The 26,703-nt window shown below is 42.1% G+C and overlaps 1 protein-coding gene across 1 annotated transcript in view; it reads left to right on the plus strand.

Moving 5' to 3' along the window:
* Positions 1-18,503, plus strand: part of tmie (transmembrane inner ear) — a gene marked incomplete at its 3' end in the record, with an annotated part of 40,657 nt that extends 22,154 nt beyond the window's left edge. Inside the window, exon 4 of the mRNA XM_079569213.1 lies at positions 18,196-18,503. Within this exon, the coding sequence (XP_079425339.1) occupies positions 18,196-18,503 (308 nt within the window). The remainder of the gene's footprint in view (positions 1-18,195) is intronic.
* Positions 18,504-26,703: the final 8,200 nt, after the last annotated feature.

The raw sequence follows: 26,703 nt of genomic DNA on the forward strand, positions 1-26,703 counted from the left end.
GTGGCCATATGTAAACATAGATGTGCTGGTTTTACGCAATGAATCCTGCTCTTTCAACAGTTTCACTCAAATAAATAATAACTGTAAAGCCACAGCAAGTCTTTGAGAGTCATTGGCCTCAAGTCCAAGTTAAGTCTCAAGTCACAAACAGCAAGTCCCACCTCTGGCCTGCACACTGTTTGAAGCACATTGCATTTTACCTTTGACTTTCAGCATGTACTTTTTAACTGTTTTCTGTCTCATTCCTTTCACAACCAGCCTCATTTTCTCTTGCATTTCTTAACAAAAATAAACTACATTTCCACCAAGCAGCTTGGTCTCCTCACTGTTCCCTGTCGTCCCTCAATTCCCTTCATTGGGGGGCCACAATTAGACGAGCTCGCCAGGTTGGAAACGCAGACAAATGGCCCCTGACGTACGCCGTATGTGGTTGATTAAATTCCTATTTGCCCGCAACAAAACATCAATTTTGTCAGAGAAAGGCGAGCACTGAGCTGTCCATAAGTTAATCTTGTGGTAATTCGGGCAAATTTGATGCGCATCAATGACAATGGATCAAGCCATACCCAGAGACGAGGACGTCACTGTGGAGCACACAAGTGGATTTGTCTTGGTACACTGGGCAAATAAGCCAGGGAGACTGGGACATTAATGAGGGAGAGCGCTCAACTGATCCTTAGATTAGAATCAGTGTTATTGTAGTTAGTTAAAACGAGAAGGTAACATTGAGAATATCCTGTGATGTCATCTGCATACCCTCTATTGAAAGAAGGCTCTTGCTACATCTTTCCTTCTAAACATAAGCCTCAATGTTGCAAACAAGCAAATAGTAACAATGTACAATTCACTCTGTGCATAGCGTTAAAATCAAGCTAACGCTAGCTCCACAGCGCGTCCAGTTCCAATCCAGCACGCCAAAATAAACACACACTTGTTTCATTCTTTAGTTCAGCAGGCACTTGCTACATTACAAGAATATAATTAAACACACATATTTTAACTGTAATGCTAAGGAGACACATGTCCGCTCTGACTTTATTCGGTGACAACAATAAAAAAGAGGGGAAGCTAAGCGGCATGTTTACGTAAGGGTAGGTCTTTTCAGAGCCAGGTTTCTGCTTGTTGCAGCGTGAGTAAGATAAACAGTGGATTCTAAAGGATAAATCGCCCGATAAGCACTTAATAATCAGATGCACAAACAAACAAGTAGGCTAATACAGCAATAGCTTAAAGTTTAAACATTTGCGCTAGCAGCGGAGCTAAAGCTAGCATTTGATCTGTTGTACAAAAACAACATGCCTTAGAAAAGTATCATGCTCTCACCGATCCATTGGGCAAAGGGGCAAAAAATGTCCATGAACATCCTAAGACTTGTATCTTGGCAGCGACTTTACCCAGAGCCGACCTTTAGAGACCAGGAACGTCTCAGCGAGACGAGGGAGGGGGACTCAGAAATAGTTTTCTTTCAGTTGAGAGAATGAATATGTTTTGTCTGTTAAAGGAACAGGCCACCGTTTTTCCACACTGAGATATGTTCTTACCTGAGCTTAGACGAGTTGATGCGTACCTTGTCTTTGTTGCGTGCGCTCAGTCACACAAATCATGTTAGCATTTAGCCTATTGCAGCAGAGGTATAGCTCCAAACTGGGGTGAGTTAGAAGCTACCAAGCTCTTCCATGTTTTCCCTATTTAAATACAGTTATGTGAAACGTTTCACGATCCAAGTCTAGTTACACAAAATTAAACATGTCGATTTTCTAAGCGGATAAACAGGGGTACTATATTGTGAGGCGTAATAACACCTGGAGTACTTCAACATTCACTCAGTAGTATCGTCGAAGTACACCAGTATTTAAATAGAGAAAACGTGGAACAGCTTGGTAGCTTCTAACTTCACCACAGTTTGGGGCTATACCTACGCTGGTAGAGGCTAAATGCTACAACATTTGAGTGACTGAGCACACACGTAAAGACCAGACAGGTACACATCAACTCGTCTAAGCTAAGGTAAGAACATGTCTCAGTATGTAAAAACAGTGGCCTGTTCCTTTAATAGTGAGGCATAAAGAAAGAGCTAATGAACTGCTGTACTAATGAATAAGACGGTTCTTTTGTTTTGGTGTGCTGGATCAAAACCAGAGATCACTGTGGGCTGTGGAGCTACCGCTAGCTTGACTCTAACGTCATGCACAGAGTCAATTGCCACTAGTATGGCTTCTGTTGCTATGCTGTGACACACATCACCTGCATACCTGCATTAATAAAGTATCCATCTATCTATGCCCGCCTCTCGAGAACATTTGCTGAATGTGTTTTCCTTTATTAGCTATACAGTATCATGTCTACAAATATTTCTGTCGCTATAGCTATTATCTTCAGATTGATGAAAATGACCCGAGCTGCTTCATCAGAGTAACACATTAGTCATAATCATGTTTCCTCACAGTAAAAGATGTCATTAGGATTTGCATCTCTGCCGAGAATATGTTTTTCCGGCGCGAACCGGCCCCTAAAGCATCAGCGCCATGAGCGTTCAAATGAAAATATATGAGTGTCATAAATGGAGTTTCGAATTGGCAATTCATTCAGATGCACAGAGCACTGAGCACGTTTTAATACAGGAGTTTATATTCCTCACTTTAGAGTTTGGTAAAAAAAAGAAAAAAAAAATGAGGAGAAATTGCTCTGAAAGGCATGGTTAAATTATGTGGAAACTTTGTCAAATATAAAGCACATGTTGGAATATTTTATTTCATTTTTATCATTTTACTGCAAAACACAGTATATATTTTTAGGCCTGATAGAGCGCTATATAAGTTGAGTCCATTTACCATATTTCATGAAGGATCCTTAGGGTGCAGTTGGTTGCAGTGTAGTGTAGGGTTCCCAAACTGGGGGTCACGAGATGTTTTCCATACAATATTTTATAAATTCATAAAAATACATTTGATTTGGATTAAAAGCAGGATACAGTATTTTAGTGAAATCATACCACATATTGAAAAAATCTATGAAAACTAGCATTAATAAACCATGATTTAATTATAAATACTAATTATACTTTATAGTGGGGGTCCCGAGTTGTTAGTTTGGTGATTTTGGGGGTTGTGGCCCTAAAGGTTTGGGAGCCCCTGGTGTAGTTTTTTGTGTAGTAGGGGGGGTTGCGTGTTTACGTGTCAATGTTTGGGGTCCCTACCAACTAAAGTTTGGGAACCCCTCAGTGTTTAATTTGTAAATGAGTATTTTCAGGAACACTTTGGGTCTGATGTGATGGATTCTGGGAACAGGCCAAAACAATTGCCGGAACACTCGCATTAAACACCATTATATCAGGTCAAATATTTGCCGGATCCTTTACCCTGAAAGACTAAAACGGGGGAAGTCTTGGAACCCTTGTCTTAAATATTCAATATGTACATCTCATTTTCTTTTTTTCATTTCAAAAACTAAAAATGACCTCTTTAATAGTCAGTGTTACACATGTTTATTCGATAATACATATAATTCTATGACTAAAATTCAGGGCCAAGGAAAAACAAAACAAAGCAATCAAACCCATTTTTGTTTTCAGCTTAAAGGAACTATATGGAGTTTTAAAAAGTCATTATTATTAAGTATTTTCTTCCCCCTACATGTTCCAGCCATGTCGTAATGTGTAGAATGAGCCCAGACCTTTTCACCACAACTGTCTCTAAAATCAAAAAAGTTGTTGTTTCGGGTCAGAAGTGTCGTCATGCATGAGTTTAATATAAAACCTGCAGTTGCACATAAGACCTGAGGTGGCAGTAGTGAGAATAAAATGACCAACTTGCATCTAGTCTCTTTAAGAAAAAAAAAAATCAATGTATAAAAATCCCCGACATTTTGAATATCTGATGACAAATATTCCATTACAGCAGCGTTAGCATTTGCGTATTAGCTGGTGCGATTCCCGCCTAAACTTCCCGGGTCCCTGCAGTGAGTACAGTGTGTTGTTGGCGCTGCAAATGAGCCGCGAGAGACTCAACCGTGCTTTACATCGTTGTTAACCGATCCCCTCACCCGTAAATAGTGTAATGAAGTACATGAAGTGAATATTTCCTCCTGAACTGATGATTTGTTGCGTTGTTGTCCACGCTCATCTGTAACTTTCCCAATGCATTTCGAGCATCCCGACTCTTCACAGGGATGAGTTCATACGCATGTCTCAGAACTGTCAGGGAGCAATGCTGTCATGATGCCAACAAAACCTTCAAAAGCCCTCTAGTTCTACAATAGATAAAATGCACGAGATTCACAGCACATAAAGGTCTTTCTTCCTCAAACAAACACATTTTTAAAAGCTACAGGGCCCTGAAGCTTTCTCAATGTCATCTATTATTGCCATTCTCGACTTCATTATATGAAAATGGCATATTCCTCTATTGAAATGTTCTCTTTCATCCTTTGTGTCTGATCTTTTAAAAGCATTTACAGCCGGGACTGTGTTCCTACGCATGCTAAATATTTATAACAACCAGAGTCGGGAGTAAGTTCATGAAATGCATGTGTCGCACATGCTGGGACTATTAATACTTCAGTCCAAAGTATGTTTAATCTACTTGAAAATGTGCAATAAACATAAGAACTTTAACCGAGCGCATTTTCTCCAGTTTGGCTTCACCCAAATCTAAAAGCTTCTTGGAAAAGAAGTGTCAAAACAGCGACAAAAATGAGACGAAAACGAGAATGAAAATGCAACAAAAGAGCAACAAAAAAGACATAGGGCCCGATCTTGTGCATCACAACGGAGACGATAGCGTGACATTTTGCGCTCAGTAGGAGCGCACTTTGTGATCTTGCCACTCCAGACTTGGCGCATTTAAGTGGGTGGAGACACACATTTTCCTCCAACCAGATCGACTCCGCGTCCAGGAGAGTGGTTGTGTGGTTGTGTGGGGGGTGAACATGTGCTTTTGTTTTGCTTCGCGTTCACGCCAAGCGCGGGCCGATCCGCGCCACAGCGGACGCTGTAGCTCTTTTTCTCTCGAGACGTGAACATGGTTTAGCTCACGATGGGGTAAATAAAGTTTTCAGTTTGAACTGTGAGAGCCTAAGGCTTAAGAAAGAACGCAAGACAGCGCAATGTAAACGAGGAAGTGAATGTCAGCCGTGTTTCCATCAGTGCAGTCACCTCCCAGGCCCCTCACAGGTGGCGGAGGTGAATGGCACATATAGCGCCGCCACTCGGAAAATAATTCGCCAAGAGCCTGCGCCGCCCCGTGCGCCGCCACAAGATCTGGCCCATAGACTCTTATGACGCATTGCCCTCAAAATACTTCAAAAAAAACATCAAACTGGCTTTAGTCAATGAACTCAGTTCATGTCGTACCTCTGGAGGCTGTCCTCGCCGTACAGACAGACAGTTCATTGTTTTGAACACTTTCCCCAGTAAACATATGAAGTATTTGAAGCTTCATGTCTTCACTTACTGTTGAAATCATTTTCACCTCTTCTTCACCGAGCAGTAGTCTACTGAGCAACTTGTTTACTTTAATAAATTCTGTTCGTAGTCCCTGTGCAGGTCCTACAAGTGTTAATGGGATGATCGAGGGTCTTTCATCTCCCCCCTCTGGCCAGAAAACCACAATTGCAACTTTGCTGCCTACGGGTCGGAGTCACCAATACACACTAGTGGAATCACAAAGAAGAAGCTATCAGGCTAACGGGCAAAGCTAACTGCGGGCTAGCGCCACTTGAGCAGTATTTACAGCAAAGTTTGAGTGAAATAAATGATCTCCATTGTGTTATTGGATGTACAATATCCATCTCTCCCTTTGTCTTTTCTGTCAGCGTAGTATTTACTCTCACGGACAATTAATGAGTAAAGAACTGCAACATGCTACGACACCTGCAGTGGCGCTTATGGCCTCTAGGGACATGAGTTACTTAGTACTGCTTTAATCGAGCCCATTTTCTCCAGTTTAGCTTTACCCATAAAGCTTCTCGACTGGGGTTTACACCTATAGGCCAGTACAACGCCTCATTTGAAAGCTTAGACCTACAAAACTGATCTAAGATTTTTCCTCGTGAGTCTTTTTGGAGCGTTGGTCCCGAAAATTGTTATTCAAATCTGACTCGAGTCAAGTCTCCCACCTCGAGAAACGACTCTCCTTTGTGTCGAAGAGTCTGGGACAACTGTGAGCCAGTATTTCCATCAAAACATTGCCTTTATGTAGAATGTGCCCTTATATCTTATATCAGGGGTCACCAACGTGGTGCCCGCGGGCACCCAGGGGCCCTTTGGGGCATGTCCTGTAGCCCTTGGGACTTTTTCTAAAGTGTAAAACACTTCATTTTCTTGAATCTAATTCTTAAAATTACAGTTATTTCGGTTCTTGTGACTCAGTATGAGTTTAAAATAAAGCTATTTTAATATAATATGGGGTCAATATCCTATAAGTGAACAGTGTACGTTTAAGTCTTTAGGATTTCTTTTTAACTGGTAGCCCTCGAACAACTTAATGCTCTTAAAGTAGCCCTCAGCTGAAATAAGGTTGGTGACCCCTGTCTTATATCCACCAAGAGGTCAGGACCGGGTTATGTTCGGTTCAATTACTAACAATTTCTCAGAATGTTCTGCCTCTCTGCTGGCGGATCACACTTTTACCCTTGTGTAAGGCGTGAGACAATGGGGATGGAAGGGTCAAGATGGCCACAGCACGCTTTTAAAGGCGCTTTTTATTGGAAAAGAGAAAACATTCATAGCAAGTGTGACCTTCGGGGACCCTGCATTGTTGGAATCGTACATTGCGTTATGGTTGTTGGACATGGGGGTTGGACATCGCACTGTGTGGTTTGAGGAAAAAAGCCATTTACTTGTAAAGCACAGTGTGTGTGCTTTCATTTGTAATAAGTGCTTTACAGAGCAGTAAAGGTGTTAAAGTACACACCTTGGAACAAAAGTCAAATGAACAAAGCATAAAAATGTGCAGATTAATAAATAATACATTGTTTTCAGCTTGGATTTGAACATTGTCTGAGTTTAGGTCCGTCTCACTTATTCAGGAAGACTTCACCGTGTTTAGTCCTGCCTCTGGACCGACATGAGCACTAACAAGTGTGAGGTGGACTGTGGCGCAAGGTCAAGCAGAGCTGTTTTAAAGTCTATCCTCTACAAAACAATTAGGCTCATTGGTACTTGGTTTTTAAATACAGTTACATGAAAAGTAAGTAGGTAAGTGCTTTATTGTCATTGTACATACAATTAGTGTTCAGGGGTTAGTCCTGAGCTGCTGCGGCTGAACCTGACCCGCATGAGCTTGGAGGTCGGGGAGCAATCGGAAAAAACCTGGCCCTCTGTCTCCTCCGATCCTCTGAAACGGTGCAGCGCCTCCTGGGTTTGTCTCTGTTTCAGAGCGTGGTGTCCTGCACTGGTCAGCTTCTCTACCTCCTCTTCCTCCTGCAGCTCCCTCCGCTCCACAACAGCCTTTCACCATCTCCTCATTTGTCCCTTTTTTGTTTCCTGTAGCTCCTCCTGTGATGCCTCCACTGTGCTGCAGGTATGGGGGCTCTTGGTGCCTCTTCAGTGTCTCAGAAGAAGAAATTTATAGATCTCACATGGGTTTAGCTGATAAGCTAGCATGTTGTCTACCACCCTCCACAAAAACACAGGGAAGATGTACAAAAGTATCCAGAAAAACAATGTGGAACACAGAAACCACAATGAAGTTCGCAGAAAAAGGTAAAAAAAAAACAACAACAAAAACTAAGCTGTACCAGGAGAGAGAATCCAAGTCTAGTCACACAAAATTAAACATGTCGTTTTTCTAACCCGGGCGCACCCTTCGAGATCAGGTGAGGAGCTCAGTTACCTGGGAGGAGCTCGGAGTTGCTGCTCCTTCACGTCGAATGGAGCATTTGTTTCGGATGCCTCCTGGTCGCCTCCCGCAGGAGGTGTTCCAGGCATGTCTTTGTGGGACAAAGGCTCGTGGAAGGCCCAGGACACGCTGGTGGGACTATGTCTCTGAGCTGGCCTGGTGTCGCCTCGGGGTCCCCCCAGAACAGCTGGAGGAGGTGTGTGTGGATCGGGATGTTTGGGCATCTCTGCTGAGACTGCTGCCCCCGCGACCCGGCCCCGGATAAAGCGGAAGAATAAATTTGGATGGATTTTCTAAGCCGATAAAAAGGGGTACTATATTGAAAGGCATCCACGCAGTAACGTCTTTGGTCTTTGCGTGACTGAGGGCACGCACAAAGACCAGACAGGTACGCATCAACTCGTCTAAGCTCAGGCAAGAACATATCACAGTTTGGAAGAATGGTGGCCTGTTCCTTTAAGACAAAGCGTCATGATGTGTGTGTGACCAGGGCTTCTTTGTTGTGAAAGCCCCCAAACAGCCTCAGGTTTATATCAAATCCCCTCTTAGATGTTTGACCTTTGAGTGATGTTTTTGGGTCATCGTCTTCACACAGCGGAGCACAGCCAGTTCCAAACTAGTATACCTTTGCTGAAACAAGAAATGGAAAGACAGGCAAGATACTTCCTTTCCCCTGTTTGTTCATTGGTTTCCACAATTCATCCATTTGGAATCTTAGAAGCACAAAAGTAATAATCTCTCTTTTTTGTGGACATAATCTTGTGAGTTATCTCTTGCCACATCACAGCACACTATATAAGATCAGAGTCGAACAATTAGCAGCGTTATCCTTCAAATTCGAGGATTACCACAACTTTGAAAGCAAGCAATACAGTTTTACTTTTCTCTTCTTCCATCCATCCATCCATCCATCCATTTTCTTCCGCTTTATCCGGGGCCGGGTCGCGGGGGCAGCAGTCTCAGCAGAGATGCCCAAACTTCCCGATCCACACACACCTCCTCCAGCTGTTCTGGGGGGACCCCGAGGCGACACCAGGCCAGCTCGGAGACATAGTCCCACCACCGTGTCCTGGGCCTTCCACGAGGCCTTGTCCCACTAGGACATGCCTGGAACACCTCCCGCGGGAGGCGACCAGGAGGCATCCGAAACAGATGCCCGAGCCACCTCAGCTGGCTCCTTTCGACGTGAAGGAGCAGCGACTCTACTCCGAGCTCCTCCCGGGTAACTGAGCTCCTCACCCGATCTCGGAGGGTGCGCCCAGCCACCCTGCGAAGGAAACTCATTTCGGCCGCTTGTATTCGCGATCTTGTCCTTTCGGTCATGACCCAAATCTCATGACCATAGGTGAGGGTGGGAACGTAGATCGATCGGTAAATCGAGAGCTTTGCCCTCCGACTCAGCTCCCTCTTCACCACGACAGACCGATACAGCGACCGCATCACTGCTGACGCCGCACCGATCCGTCTATCGATCTCACGCTCCATCCGTCCCTCACTCGTGAACAAGACCCCGAGATACTTGAACTCCTCCACTTGAGGCAAGGACTCCCCACCGACCTGAAGAGGGGAAACCACCTTTTTCCGGTGGAGAACCATGGCCTCGGATTTGGAGGTGCTGATCCTCATCCCGGCCGCTACACACTCGGCTGCAAACCGCCCCAGAGCGTGCTGAAGGTCCCGGTTCGTTGAAGCCATCAGAACAACATCGTCCGCAAACAGCAGAGATGAGACTCTGAGGCTCCCAAACCGGACACCCTCCGGCCCCTGGCTGCGCCTAGAAATTCTGTCCATAAAAGTAATGAACAGAACCGGTGACAAAGGGCAGCCCTGGCGGAGACCAACACGCACCGGGAACAGGTCTGACTTACTGCCGGCAATGCGAACCAAGCTCCTGCTGCGGTCATACAGGGAACGGACAGCCCTTAGCAGAGGGCCCCGGACCCCATACTCCCGGAGCACCCCCCACAGGGCACCACGAGGGACGCGGTCGAACGCTTTCTCCAGATCCACAAAACACATGTGGACTGGTTGGGCGAACTCCCACGAACCCTCGAGTACCCGATGAAGGGTATAGAGTTGGTCCAGTGTGCCACGACCAGGACGAAAACCGCATTGTTCCTCCTGAATCCGAGGTTCAACCATCGGCCGGATCCTCCTCTCCAGCACCCCGGAATAGACCTTACCGGGGAGGCTAAGGAGGGTGATTCCTCTGTAATTGGAACACACCCTCCGATCCCCCTTTTTAAAGAGAGGGACCACCACCCCGGTCTGCCAATCCAGGGGCACTGTCCCCGACCGCCACGCGATGTTTTCTCTTCTTCCTATTTTCTAAATGAATTTCCCACAGACGACTCTTCAGTTGCTGCCGCACTTGAACTGCCTCCCACTTGGCCTCTTCGGTCGCACCGTATGACGCTAATTATATTACTGGTCATGTCCACAGCTTCACTCTTACACCACGGCAAACAAGAGGGGGCAGAGGACAGACGCTGTTGTCCACAGTCAGCCAAATCCCAAATTGGATGGAAGCCCAAGTTTTTTTTTCCAGTGTTGTCTTCAAACTTCCTGGAGCGGTGATTGGACAATCTGCGTCATTGGACTGATAAGAACAGAGGCCCCGAGGCAGACAAATGAGTGAGATTGTATTGTAGGGCTGCAGAGTAGGGCTGTCACGGTATGAAAATTTTACCTAACGGTTATTGTGACCAAAATTATCACGGTTTTCGGTATTATCGCGGTATTTTTTTAAATGTATGTTAATATGTTCAGAAAGCATTGATAGTCCTACACAAACTGAAATAGTTTAAAAAAAGTTTAACAGTGCTTATTATACGGCTCTTCACAACATAAGTAGAAGCTCCGTTGATTTGAATGGGATTTCCCAACGTTCTACCGGTCATTATTTTCTGATAAAGGACCTCTGAAAAAAATAATGACCGCTGCCAATGGCAACGGAGTTCGTGCTTTCATATCACTCCGCGCGTACGTAGTAGCGACACTATCTCTGTCCCCGTCACTGAGAGAGAAGTTGGGGGAATTGCTCGTGAAGTTAGCGTGAGTCTGACTTTCAATTTACCCAAAGATTCACCACCATTCCTCCAACTGCGCCTTCAACTAAGCAGCTAGGCTAGCTGCTAGCCTTGCTGCTTCTAGCCTAGCCAAACGCTGCAGCGCAACGCGCAAACTTTTGGGAACTATTTGTCGCGGATGTCATTAAATAAACCTTTCGGCCTTCATAAAAGCGTACGAAGTTTATGTTGTGTGTGTTCAGTTGGCAAATGGCCGTATAATAAGCGGGATAATGTATAGAACGCTGGTCATTATCGGGAAAATAAGTACCTTCAGGGCGAAACAAGACCCCTCCGCTTCGCGTCGGGGTCCGGTTCGCCCTGTCGGTACTTATTTTCCCGATAATGACCAGCGTTCTATACATTATCCCTTACTTATTATACGGCTCTTCACAACGTAAGTAGAACACTTGATTTGAATGGGATTTCCCAACGTTCTACCGGTCATTATTTTCTGATAAAGGACCTCTGAAAAAAATAATGACCGCTGCCAATGGCAACGGAGTTCGTGCTTTCATATCACTCCGCGCGTACGTAGTAGCGACACTATCTGTCCCCGTCACTGCGAGAGAAGTTGGGGGAATTGCTCGTGAAGTTAGCGTGAGCCTGACTTTCAACTTACCCAGAGATTCACCACCATTCCTCCAACTGCGCCTTCAACTAAGTAGCTAGGCTAGCTGCTAGCCTTGCTGCTTCTAGCCTAGCAAAACGTTGCCGAGCAACGCGCAAACTTTTGGGAACTATTTGTCGCGGAAGTCATTAAATAAACCTTTCGGCCTTCATAAAAGTGTACGAAGTTTATGTTGTGTGTGTTCAGTTGGCAAATGGCCGTATAATAAGCGATAATGTATAGAAAGCTGGTCATTATCGGGAAAATAAGTACCTTCAGGGCGAAACAAGACCCCTCTGCTTCACGTCGGGGTCCGGTTCGCCCTGTCGGTGCTTATTTTCCCGATAATGACCAGCGTTCTATACATTATCCCTTACTTGTTACATTAAAAAAAAATACAGACAAAGCCTTTTCACATCAAAGTAAAGGAACTATAACGATGTGTTGATAAGAGAAACCGTCTATATCAGGAAAATTGTTGTTGTCCTTCCAGTGAGCTTTCACTTTGCAGATTTGGGAAAATACCATCATTATTAAAATCATAATACTGCGGCGAGAGTGAATCTATTGCAATCTGCCACCGGGAGCCCCGTAACGCATTGTGCCATCGTGCGGAGGTATCCGGACACGGCTTATGTACTGGCGGTGGCGCTGCAGCCGTACTATGGGGCGACTTGTTACATTCTCCCTCAACCCAAAGTCCCACATCAGCATTTCAGCTAAAACGTCAACGTTAACTTACTGCTATAGAGGGAGACGGTCAAGCAGGAGAGTCAGAGGTTCGAAGTGTTGCTGCATTTGGAGACACTTTTTCCTGCACGCTCCGCAAACAGGAAAACTGTCTCTATCAACTGTCCTTCGGCTTTCTCAAAATACCCAAAATATGTCCAGAATTCAGGCTTGGTCTCTCAGGCTGATAGATCCTGTGCGCTGTCGTGTCGGACATGATTCCAGCTTAGAGAAAGTTTTGTTTTGGTTGTAGCTATAAAGACGGCGGCTCATGAGGCTCATCTTGCCTAAACCGCGGGCGCCGTAATCCACCGCGGTAAAAAAAAGACGGTAATTATTATTGTCAACATTTTTACCGGGGTTTACCGCAACACCGGTAACCGTGACATCCCTACTGCAGAGGTAAAGGCAGCATTAGCAGATAAACTTACATTCCAGCCGAAGCAACACTGATGGTTTTGTTGGTTCTGCTGCTGCGTTGGAGATGGGGCGAAGGGTTATTTATGGCTTAAACGTATGATTGCAGAAATAGAGAAATCTGAGTAAACCTTGGTCTGTTGCATTGAATTAATTACGTTTTTTCCGTTTATTTTGTAAGCAGAGCAATCACCATCTACCACAATGAAAGCCATTCACAACTGCAGTGAATAGCTTGGTTATTTGGAATCAGGCTCTCTTTTGTCAGCTCTAATTCTGTAAAACAAGATTTCCTTTCTCTGCTTGCCCCCTCGGCCCTGGCTGCATGTGGAGACTCTCCTGGAATGAATTAGTGCAAAGAAAGCGTTTACTTAAGCACTTAGAGGGGAAGCTCTTATTGTAGCATGGAATAATTAAAGACTAAATGCTACTGATGCGGCGTCCGTGACTCTATAGTGACCGCGAGTGCTTCAAATATGGCTGAAGCAGGATATGAATGGATGCGAAAATATATTACAGCCCGAGTTTAACCACAGCTGACTATTGGGAACAGTCTTTCTGAAGAGGTGACACGCCTCAACTCTGACAATGTTTTTATCCAAACTGAAAACGATTGTTTAGCAGCTGAAAGTACTTTATCTGCTTTCTTTACTTTTGATTAAATTGTTTTATGAATATCAATTCCAACTTGGTAACACCTAAAATTACACCACCTTGATACATTGTACCTAACTAAATTTAGTACAATGTTATGTGCTCTGTAACAATGTGTAATAACTTGTACATATGAGTTAGATACACAATGGAATGTATTTGTATCAAGGTTCTTGTAATAAAGCGCTTTTCATACAAGATACTATATGGAGATACTATATAGGTTGAATCACTGTTGAGGAGTAACAGCAGGACAGGGGAGAGGAGTCAGGACCAGCCAGACGCTGGCTCGAATGAGCAGTACTTCACTTTTAATAATGATCTAGTGATCTCTCCACCCAAAATGTGAAAGTAGTAACAATGAATGTGCACCGTGTGATGTGCCGGGATCTTTTGCGCACCCTGTGGTGGCCGTGTGCAAAGTGCTTTGAGGAATATATTACAATTTACATTTGAGCCAAGTGTTCTATAGTATTCTGTAACTAAATACGATTTCAAAGTACTCTCCCCAACACTGTGTTTAATTTAACCTGGATAGACTCAAACAGAGACAAAAGGAGTGATTAGAAACATTTATTGACATAAATATTTTGTCGATCAGACCCCGGCATTAGACGTCCATATATGGATTGTAGTTAATGTGGATGGGTAGGTTAGAGTTAGGGATAGAGGCTGGTGGTGATTTGGGAGACCAGTGAAAGAGGGTGAAGCCATGGATAGAAGAGGCAGTAAAGGGGTGGAGGTGGGTCACAACACAGCTGGGAAGCTGACGAGTCATGAACGCTGCAGCTTAAACGCAGGATAGCCGGCGATGATTGGCTGTGCTGAAGGTGTGGCTCTGCGCTGATAGGCTGAGGTGGAGGTGTGGCTCTGCGCTGATAGGCTGAGGTGGAGGTGTGGCTCTGCGCTGATAGGCTGAGGTGGAGGTGTGACCCACGCTGACGTGATCATTGGCTGGAGGTGATGCTGAAATTAGTCTTCCAGGCTGAATTCACGCCTAGGCTTCATTACAGGGCTGTTCTGCAAAAGCACTTCAAATGACAGTGCACAAAATGTGCTCGACAAATAAAGTTGCCTTGCCTATTATGACTAGTTGATAAAGTATAGGCTACAGAGGGCCAGATAAGCAAGACGTTTAGAAGAAAAGGGGTGGCTATCCCTTACTTTTGAAAACCGGCCAATTGATTTAAGCTTCACTACGATGAATGAGAGCCTTCGCAAACATTTTACTTCTGCTGCCATAGCAATCCTGAAAATAATACGCATTCGAAAATATGCTCACTATTATAATATACTTCAACTACTGCAGCCAAATAAAAATCACTTGAGCTTTTGATCATTTCCTGTTGCTGCCTATACCGCAAGGCCATTTCCCCCATTATAATGCCTTTTTTCTGACATTTTTCAAAATCTTCAAACAAGTGGTCTTGGATGGTCCCTGAACTCAGCATCACCCAAGAGAGAAGAGACTCTATTGTGCTTTTGTTTTCCGCCAAACCCTTCGGGGGCCACGCTGTCCGAATAATGACAAACTCAATGTGACTGTAGATGTCCTCCTCGTTCCCGCTCCGTTTCATTATCTCCCGAGCACTCGAGACAGTCCCATTAGCGGAGCAAGTCGACCGCGTTTATTAGAGCACTAGTGAACAGATGTGGCTTCATTACATGTGGCCCAGTTATCCCTCCGTTGTGCGAGTAGAGTGAAGACGAGGGACGGGAAGTTACCTGGCTCATGTTATATCACAGATGAAGAAAAATGGATAACCTTTCGGACAAGTTCTATACGTGAGGTGTGGTGATGGATAAAAAGGGAATGGTTCTGTGCAATGTCTTTTATTAAACCATTCTAGAGCAGCCTTGAGGCATTATGCTGTGACATAACTTGCTGAACATAATCTCACTAGCACAATTATACAACAGTGTGGACAATGGGGTTCGCTCAATGAGAACATTGCCCTCAGTATTTCATATGTAACCAGTTTGCCTTGTCCACATTACCGGCATAGACACAGAAAAAGATACAATGTGCCCGTGCTTTCCCTTGAAAAACAACCAAGAGTCTTTCAATCCTATAAATATGATTTATTTTTGCCCTTTCTTCCTTACAAAAGTATTCCAGAACTTATTTCTGGATTGTCTTGCACATCGGGGCTGGTGTCCGTCTCCTTTTCTTATTAAATCCGTAGAAATACGTCCCGCATCTTCGTGTCGCCAACGTTTATCTCCATTTTGACAGAACTATCGACAAGGTGAAGCTCGTAGTAGCAGTAGCTGCAGCAGCGTGAACTGCGTTGTTGTGTTGTGACAGTGATCATGTGACACTGTTGACCAATCGGGAGACGCGTATGTTTCCCACGCTCACAAACAGAGGCCTATTCTGATCTGGTAAAAAGGCCCACATTGCCCGTAAATAAATACTTGGGGGCTCCTGCCACAACTGTCCGATGCGAGAGACTTTTTTCTTCAGCATTCGAGCTGGTCAGCCTGAGTGACCGGTGGAAGAAGGAGAAACAGAGCTTGGACTGATGGACACAAAGCTACTGACTGTAAACTGTTCAACAGGACCTCTAATGTCGGCCTACAGCTCAAAATTCAAGTTTAACTGAATAAACAGTTAGTAAACACAAGCGCTTATTGAACATGAATTATTGTCATCACCAATTATCATAGTAGAAAGTTCTCATGCAGTTTGTGATGCATTTTGGAAACAGGAGATGAGCCCCTGGTCTAACTGAGCCTGACTTGACAAACTCGTTCTCAAAGACTTACTTTTAGTCATTATTTGAGTAGCACACATTCTGAATGGCTTCGGCAGAATTCAAACGAGCCATTTTAATCTAGATGAATCTAGATTAATTCCAAGATGAATCTAGATGAATCTACATAAATAAAATAATCTATGCCCACCACTAAATCATGGCCTAAAGTCTATATTTAAAGCTGAAATGTATTATAGCGATGCCTTGGATATGAGTAAGACTATAATCCAATCCATCTTCATTTCAACGAATGCGCATTTTACTAACACAAAATCTCCACAGTGCTCAGAGGCCAAGAGCCGGATTTACCGAGGCAAGTGCTAGATTTGCGGTGGCACAGCGGTTAATGCTCGTGTTCACAGCTGGAAGGTCCGGGTTGGATTCCCACCTTTACGGGGCCTTTCCTATGCGGAGTTTGCATGTCCTCCCCATGTCTGTGCAGGTTTCTCCTACCACTAAAAACATGTACAATAGGCCTGAATGAATGTGGTGAGTTTTATGTGTTGCTCCTGGTTGATCATTAGAAACTGTTCATATTTCTATGTGAAAGCTCAGTCCTCAGGGGCTTATGAGACACCACCAGGAGCAACAAAGACCAGTATACAGGCACAATATAAAATACACAATAAAGTCTGTTTCTTCCAGGCTTTGTTCGTAAAGCCTGGAAGAGGAAACAGACTTAGTGTATCTGCTGCTGCTGTGTCTGCAATGAAGTGATTTTATTATGTACATTCCTGAGCAAATGTATTTGAATGTATGAGAAAGCCAAAGGCAAATTTCTGCCATCATTGTGCATGGTAGACAATAAAGTTTTTTCTATTCTATTCATTCTTATTTATTTCAATAACTTTGTGATTGTGTAGCAAATTTAAAGGGATAGAATGTAAGATAGCAAAATGAGGTAGGGTAAGAGAGAGATTGAAGTTCAAAAGTAAACAATCAAGCTACATCCCCTTCCCCTCCTCATTCGCCTGTGCACAGGAAAGCTCGTCTCATTGGTCCGTGTGAATCCTGCCAGACTCTGATTAGCTGCTGAGACAAAAAGGGGAGGGGCTTACTTACTTTACCACTTACTTAACATTCAAATGCAGGCTCAGAAGGCCAATCATACGCATTCTATTAAATGTATAACACATTTACACTTACAGACTATCACTTCAAACACACTGAACTTGAACAACCAATTTAACCTCTTAACTCCCGCCTGAACCGAGAGGATCTTTTTCCTCACGTCATCAGATATTTTTTCCATCATTTTTTTTTTGGGTGTTCAACTCATTTTTGTCACTTTTTTGTCATTTTTTTGTCACTTTTTGTCACATTTTTGTATTTTTTTTTGTCACATTTTTGTAAGTTTTTTGTCATTTTTTGTCACATTTTTGTCCTTTTTTCGTACATTTTTTATACATTTTTGTCATTTTTTTGTCACATTTTTGTCATTTTTTTGTCAAATTTTTATCAAATTTTTGTCATTTTTTTGTCACATTTTTGTCATTTTTTTTCATTTTTTGTCACATTTTTGTCAATTTTTTCATTTTTTGTCACATTTTTGTCATTTTTTTTTATTTTTTTGTCACATTTTTGTCATTTTTTTGTCATTTTTTGTCACATTTTTGTCATTCTTTTAATTTTTTTGTCACATTTTTTGTCACATTTTTTGTCATTTTTTGGTCAAATTTTTATCACATTTTTGTCATTTTTTTGTCACATTTTTGTCACATTTTTGTCATTTTTTCTTCCATTTTTTGTCAATTTCTTGTGACATTTTTGCCACTTTTTCATCCATTTTTCCTCACTTTTTTGTCAATGTTTTCTCACTTTTTTGTCACATTTCCATCATTGTTTTCGTCTCAGTTTTGTTGCTATTTTGACAGCTTTTTTTCCAGAAGCTTTTGGACTGGGGTAAAGCCAAACCGGAGAAAATGTGCTCGGTTCAGGTGGGAGGTCAGGGGTTAACTGATTAAGACCATTTTAGGCAAACAAACAAATCCCCAAACAACACATCGTCACACATTGGGCAATACAGCACAAAAGGAGTTCACTCTCTCAACTCTCAGTCTTTCGCACAGTCCAGAGTTACATTCAACCCTTTGAAACAGTTATTTGTGTTGTGATTTCAGCCGCCAAGCCCGAGAAGAAGGAGGAAGTGCCCACCGTCGCGGGGAAGGTGGACGGCGAGAAGGGGGAGAAGAAGTCCAAAAAGGGCGACAAAGGTGCCAAAGAGGGGAAAGGAGAGGAGGACGAGGAGAAGCCCAGGAAGAAGGGCGAGAAGGGCGAGAAGGGCGAGAAGGGCGAGAAGGGCGAGAAAGCCGAGCGAAGCGAGTCCAAGAAGGAGGGCGGCGAGGGGAAGCCCAAGAAGTCTGCGGGGGAGAAGGGCGGGGAGAAGGGCGGGGCGAAAGGGGGCGGCGGAAAGAAAGGTCAAAAATGAACTCTTATCCCAGACTTTTCAGAGCTCTATTTTTGTATGGATTTTTATTCAGTTACATGTAAATACGTTTATACTTTACCGCGAGTGCAATGACGTCATTCCTGTCGTAGTCATTAAAACCTTTTTTTTTTTTGTAATATTGTGCACTTATTGTTCACCGCAGGCTAAGAAAGCATCTATCCTCTGCCCCAGAGATGATTTAGACAAAATATGATTGCAGATGAAAAACCCTTTACAGTAACGTAGCCCTGTCAGTGACGTTATTGGGCCTCATTCATGAAACGATCTTTGTTCTTCTGGAAGAACCAGTCATCAGTACTTTTACGCACAAAAATTCTGTAGCTTAAGAATATTATCACGGTCAAAATCGGCCTAAAAAATTAATATTCCTTTTTCATTGTGAAAAACATATGTCTGCAAATTTCTCTGTTTACAAATACAAATATTTGATACCAAGCTCAGGTCCCCTCTACAAAATGTAAAAATACTGTAAAAGATTTACTCGAGTACAGTACATGAACAATCTGTCCTCTCTTGTTATGCCCATCTATGGAAGTCTTTGTATTTAGAGAGTCAATAAAATGCTAATGCCATGATAATAAGGTTCGTCACGATTGTGAATTTGGGGCATTTCTCTTTTACGAGCAGATATTGCTTCTTAAGAATGCTTCTTGACTTGCATTCTCCTGAAAAGTGGATTTTATGAACTTTTCATAACCCTCGTGGGGCCTTCGGTCATTTTGACCCGAAAGCCCCTGGAGCCTGCGGCCTATCAAAATGACCCAAAAGCCACTGAAGATTTTTGTAAAAAGAAGCAGATTTTTTTTTTAATGTATGCTTATTTTAAGGCTCTTTTTTGGAGTGTACATTAGGGTCTTGAAAGGGTGCAAAATTAAGGGCCACACAAGAAAACATGAATGAGGCCCAATGACATTTCCTGTCCTGCGGGTTCAAAACCGTGCTGTCTTAGTTACTGTATTTCTTAACATTGCCAAAAAAAAAAAAATCTTTTAGACTTTCCATTTTTTTTGTCCAATGTTGGGGATACCAAGATTTTTTTTTTAATTGAGGAAAAATATCTTATAGGTGATTGTTATCACATAAATTGAAATGAACCAGAATAACTGCTGGCCAATAATGTACAAACACTTGTGACGTAACTCGATGTATTCTCTATGAAAGGGCTGTTAACGTGGTTTTACTGCTTCAACACAAATGAACATGCTATGTTTTTTATGTGATATAATAAAATGTGAATATAATGCTTCTGTGTCGCATTGTGTTATCATTGGTTCACTTAGTTCCACAAAGGTATAAGGTTTTGCTAAGTTTGAAGTCTGTTCTACTCCTGGGAGTAAGTTAAGTCAACAAATTTAACTTTATTTGCTTTACTTACAACCCATTAGACCTGTATATCACTGCTGTGATGGAACCACTTAACCTCACCTCACCGCGGTGAGCTTGCCGTGATGCATTTAAAGAAGCTGCACTAATATAAGGACGTTCATCAGAGTCATGCACGTCCACTTATGCTGTATATTCAGACAAGGTGCCTCTCCAGTCGACCCTTCTCCTGCACCGGGGCCGAGCCGTCTAATCCCTTACATATGCGCTCACAGGCCAGCCCACAGACACAGACTCTCCCCCGTGTCCTCAGCTTGATCCTCTGGATGTGGAGGAGCAGAGACTCTACTCCGACCCCTTCCCAGTCAACCATTCCTGTGAAGTGGGGCGTGGGAACTTCCAATTTTGAAAAGGCTGATATAAAGGTGACATTAAGGAGGGTCACAGTGAGAGGTGGATGAGAGCCCAATGGAAGAGGCTGGATGGGCAGTTTGTTCTCACACTCGCTCCAGTCGCAAACATGTACTGTTGTTGACGGAGCGATGCCAGAAAGGCCTATTTTTCACAACCACTCTGTCATCACGGTGCAACTAACCTTTTGTCCCTCAAGAGGCTGCGTTCCTGATCACAAATCAATTTGCCTTCAGGGATCATTGGTGTTTGCTTTCTTCAAGAAATCGGTTGTGCTGTCACTGAGGATTCAGACCCGTTATCTGACAATGATCCAGGGTTGTTGATTTTTTTTTTTTTGCCTCCTCTCCAATAAATCAACTGGACAATGTGTGGTTTCGGCACGATTGACCACCAGGATTTGAATGGAGTTCTTGAGAGGCTCCTTTTTCGGGCGACTGATCTCCCAGAGAATGAACGTAAACTGGCCTGCGTGCTTGCATGATTTAGCCTCCCAAAGTACTGACAATTCAACCTGGATAGACTCAAACAGACAAAAGCAGCGATTAGGAAGATTTATTGACATGTATACTAGTTTATTTGCGATCAGACCCCGGCGGCAGACATCGATGTATGAAAGTCAGTATGGATGAACACCTCGGAGTTAGGAACGTCTTCCCCGGAGCCTGGACACTGGTGGTGGTATGGGAAGACCCGTGAAGAAGCCGTATACGGAAGAGGCGGCGATGGGGCGGAGGTGGATCGCAGCACAGCTGGGATGCGAACAAACCATAATTGCTGGGGCTTAAAAGCGGGACCGAGGGCGATGATTGGCTGCTACGGAGGTGCGGCTCTTACGTTGATGGGCTGAGGTGGAGGTGTGGCCCTCTGGGAAGCGATCATTGGCTGGAGGTAGGCGATGCTGAAATGAGTCTACCAGGTTGAAGTAACGCTTAGGCTTCATTTTAAAGTATAACCTTTTCAAAACTGTGTAAAATTAAATCTCCAATGTTGTGTGACAGGCAAAAAAAAAGAGTAAAGACTTTTAGTATAGTTGTGTATGCATGTATGTATAGTTTTTCATTGTCAAAGAAGGAAGTTCCCACGCCCAACCCTGTATTTACTCACTGCAAAAAGTATTTAACTAGATCAGTATAAACATCTGAATTTGAGCATAATAATCCAAATTTCAGTTGTTTTGACTAGTTAAGAAGTTCTTGGGCATTTGTCCTAGATTATTTCACTTGTTCTGAGATGTTTCTGACTCGTTTCGATACATTTCGTCCTTATTTCAGGTCATTTTCTTTGCCAATGGGGTAAGAAAATTGGTCTTATCTCATCTGCAATTTTACTTTCTTATTTCAAGCGAGATTTACCCTAGAACTGGTCTGAAATGTCCTCAAACGAGCAAAGTAAACTTGGTCCGATCAGGAAAAGTGTCTAAATGAGTGAAAACTGCTCAAAACAAAATACGTTTCCTCAATTCAAGTCATTTAAGCCAATGCTTGATATTTACTTTTTGTAGTACTGTCCTGGCCAGCCACCCTGACCACTTTCTGATCCCAGCGGATGAAGATTTGTCACTCAAATGCTGCATTATTAGACTTTTTAACTTCCCACTTGTTTAGAGGTTCGCCTGGTGCATCGGCAGAAGATGCTTCTCAATCTCGCGTGATTTTCTTGAGCTCTTTTTCTATTTCTTCTAATTCGCATCAGCCTTCGTTGTGAAAGGACGTGCCTTTAGTTTCTCTGATTGGGCAGTCAAGCTGTCAATCACATCCATCACAACTGGGAGGCAATACAATAACATAATTCTCTCAGACTACATTCGGAATAGAAAAACCACGGCAAGTCTGTGAAAATCAGCCTCATTAAAGAGGAGAAAATATACGTTCGATATGACATTACATCAATCAAAATGAAGACAGGTCTCTACAGTCAATTTGTTGTTTTATTCACCATTGAACATCAGACCAGAAACCTTTTTAATCTATTGAATACATATATATACAGAGTGCCGACACAATGGAGCGAGATGGAACGCCGTCTTTATACAGGAGTTAAGCTCGGACACCTCTGACATCAGCTGCATAAATAAAAAAAAACAACAACACGCGAGTATTCCAAAACAACATTTAGCTCTATGCGTATTGGCCTCATTGTTACAGTAATAATATACAGTGATCCTGATACACAATCATTTTACAAGATACAATCAAGAAACAAATACTGGAGGAAATAACAGCGTAAAGTGCTCAATCTTTGTCCGAAAGGGGGTCTTGGTTTAGAACATAAAAGAGTTTGAAATGGTGTCATACTGTATAATACTGCCATTGTGCAAAGCCATGCTGGATTTGATCCTATATCGGCCGACACCTGTGGAGTGAGACACATTTTCATACACATTTTTTTTCAAATGAACTTGAAGCTCCAGTAGGCAATGTTCTTCAGCACTTTCTGTTCACGTTTTTCGTTCTTAATTGAAATATTTTGCGTAAATAAAATGATAAGTGTTCCACCATAGATACAGACGGCATCTCGTCATAGAAGGGGGCGTGGCCTCGCCGAGGGGGAAAATAGAATCTTTTGGGAAACACAATTTTTCACTCTTTTTAGCCATTTTTTGGTGGAATATGAACTTATTTATCACATACAAATAAAGTCAATTGTAAATCAGGTCCATATGGATATTTTCTCACAGCAGATTGTTCTGTAGAAGTGAAATAACTGCAGTTGTAGCAAACGCTAGCTAACCGTTAGCATTAGCCTGATGCTAACATGTAGCGTCATGTTAGCATTCTCCGTTTTTTTTTATGTATTTATGGGCTGTTGAATTACTTTGCTCCTCTCCATGTCTTTGTATCTTTATTTAGTAGAAAACAATTTATAATTCTGAATTTGTTAAAGTAGTTTTTGAATAATTAGAGAAAGTTTTGATCTTTTCAAAATTGTTTTCCCCCTCAACTGTTTTCAAACATGACCATATATGGGCGATTCCAGAGATGCCGTCTGTATCTATACTGTATGTGCAGCAACCTCACACTGGAAAAATGTCTTCTTATCTTGGATAAATCGACAATTTATACTGATTATGAATAGGCTTGGACCACCTCGTAATAAGATCAACAATGAAACAAGTATTCGCTGAAAATAAGATGAATGAACTTGTACACTTCCAAATCCTTGTTCCATTGGCAATAAGGTGGTCCAAATCTACACAAAGTCGTCACAAATTACAATAACCCAAGCATGTTTAAGTCCTTTTACATCAGATCCCAGTGTGACCGTAATATGCAGTTAACACTTCTTGTTTTGCGGAGCTGAATTTGAGCTCATTACTGTTATGAACACATCAACTGCTTATGTGCAGCAAAGTAAGGATGCCTCCGATACTGCAGTAGCTGCAGGCCTAAATCTGTCATTTTCCAAAGACATTAATGAGCTGAAATAATACACTTTTTACACGTGCACAATGTGGTGTTCCAATAACCATCCCACTGGTAATGCAACACAACATGGATTTATTGGGTTCCTTTGCTTCCCTTGTTCAAACTAGCAAACAACATACTCACATTGTTCGATAATGTCTTCGATTGTTTTCCTACGTTGGCCCACTGGAGCTTCAAGCCTATGAATCCATGTGTTACTGAAAACCACCATCTTGCAACACTTGAAGATTACGTATTACAAAATGTGTCCAATTAGTATAGGTCCAAATGAGCGAACTTTAATCTCCATCATCGTCAGAAAGGCACTTCTAAAAATCCCTTGTTAAATCAAATGCTTGACTTCGCACTGTCGGGAAAAACACAGCCAGCAAATTTCAGGCTCGATTGACACTTCTTCATGGCCTTTGACAGGCACCCATGATGTATAATGTAAAACTTTTGGTCATTATGATGAAAGTCAAATGAAGCTCCGCCTCACAGAACGATACAAAAGACCTCCGCGGTTGTGACCGGGAATCAAAGGTTAAACAGCGATAAATATTCATGTTCCCCCCATGACGACGTCTACGGAGAGTTCAAAGTGCTATAATTAAACATTACTGAAGTGATTTTCAACTCATCAAATCCAAAGTGGAATGTCTGAAGAGATAGGATGCAGTTGGTACAACATATCTTTATCTATCCATATTGTATGGAACTGGTTTGTGATGTGAAAAAGCAGCACCGCGTAACCACAAAATAGTTTAAATTTAGAGGATCATACAGAGTAAGATGCCCTCATACGTCCCACAAACAGTCACATTTTCAAAGGAGGGCTCAATTTAAAGGGACTGGATGGAAGTTTACAGTTTTAAACTCGCTACTGCCACCTCTGGTCTTGCGTGAAACTGCAGTTTCTATCTTTTAACACAAGATTGGAGACGTGAATTCGATGGCCACAAACATTTTTAGGGGCTAACATTTGCTAACATTTGTGTTGCTAACATTTTTGTTGCTAACATTTGTGTTGCTAACATTTGTGTTGCTAACATTTTTGTTGCTAACGTTTGTGTTGCTAACATTTTGTGTTGCTAACATTTGTGTTGCTAACATTTTGTGTTGCTATCATTTGTGTTGCTAACATATGTGTTGCTAACATTTTGTGTTGCTATCATTTGTGTTGCTAACATTTTGTGTTGCTAACATTTTGTGTTGCTAAGATTTGTGTTGCTAACATATGTGTTGCTAACATTTTGTGTTGCTATCATTTGTGTTGCTAACATTTTGTGTTGCTATCATTTGTGTTGCTAACATATGTGTTGCTAACATTTTGTGTTGCTATCATTTGTGTTGCTAACATATGTGTTGCTAACATTTTGTGTTGCTATCATTTGTGTTGCTAACATATGTGTTGCTAACATTTTGTGTTGCTATCATTTGTGTTGCTAACATATGTGTTGCTAACATTTTGTGTTGCTATCATTTGTGTTGCTAACATATGTGTTGCTAACATTTTGTGTTGCTATCATTTGTGTTGCTAACATTTTGTGTTGCTAACATTTTGTGGTGCTAACATTTTGTGTTGCCAACATTTTGTGTTGCTATCATTTGTGTTGCTAACATTTTGTTTTGCTAAGATTTGTGTTGCTAACATATGTGTTGCTAACATTTTGTGTTGCTATCATTTGTGTTGCTAACATTTGTGTTGGCGTTACTTGTTATATTGTAGCATATAGATAATGATCTGGTTCTTGTGTTAAAGAAAAAAAAAAACAGCCCAAAGACTGGAATTTTTAACTACATTATCATGACAAAAAGTATGTATATATATGGTATATATATATATATATATATATATATATATATATATATATATATATATATATATATACATGTATTTCATAAGTTAACAATTCCACTTCACGCCACCCACGCCATCTCTCACACAGAAAAAAGCAGCTGATTGCCTTGGATTTTGAGGTTTTGTCATTCATTCAAGATTGTGATTGTTTTTGAGAAATAAATGAATACGGTTAGGGTACAGCTTACATAACACCGCAGCTAAAACCAGCGAGCAGTTTTGTTATTTCTAGGGCCGCTGAAGCCATTTTGGTGGTCTAAGCAAAAATGTTTGATGACGACCCTGATATAATACCTCTCCCCCTATATCTCACGCAATGCAATGACAAAAACTTGAGAACCCTGTTTAAAAGTCATTAATACTAAACCAGCAATAGGATATTTTCTTTAGGGTTGCACACTTGTAAGACCATAAAAATAAATGTAGCAATAGGGCATCAAGTTACACAGTGCTGCTTTCATATGAGAGAATTGAAATGAGCATGAGCCAAAGAAAACTATTATCAAAGTAATTTTTCAGCTTATTTGTTCTCTGGTTTCATTCATTTGATTTGACCTCCATTGGACCACCGGAAAACCCAAGTGCTACAGAAATTGGGTAAAACTCTTCATATAATGATCTATATACTTTTAATGTCTCTGTAAAAAATACTATATACATGATGGCATTTTGCAAAATAATATGTAAACAAAACACAAATTAAAAACACATTTAAAAAAAAAGTTATCCATTTTACATTTGCACCGTTAGCTCACAACGACAATTTTTTAAGTTTGATGCGTTTGTAAACATTATGACCTATATACAGTTACAAGCAGCAAAAAAACCCAACAAAAACAAAACACTGATTCATACGGTGAGTTTCCGTTGATTTTTTTTTGTCCTTTCCGTGTTGCCGTACCGAGCCTTAATAATTCAAGGGGAGTTTTGCAGATCCTCGTTCAATTAACATTCCCGTGCCGCTTTGAAAAACGCAGGGATGCCGCGCTAACAAGCTCTATCATTACGTCCGCACTACCGACGCACGCCTCCAGAAGAGAAGAGTCGAGTGTAAACTTCAAGGCATTTCCGCCGTGGGAGAAAAAAAAAGAAAAGAAGAAGACAACTTTGAACGCTGGTATGTAATCAACGAGCAACTAATGCTAATTTAGTAGTGAAAAGTGATATGCTGCCTGGT

Source organism: Gobius niger, assembly GCF_951799975.1.
Source record: "Gobius niger genome assembly, chromosome: 13".
NCBI lineage: Eukaryota > Metazoa > Chordata > Actinopteri > Gobiiformes > Gobiidae > Gobius > Gobius niger.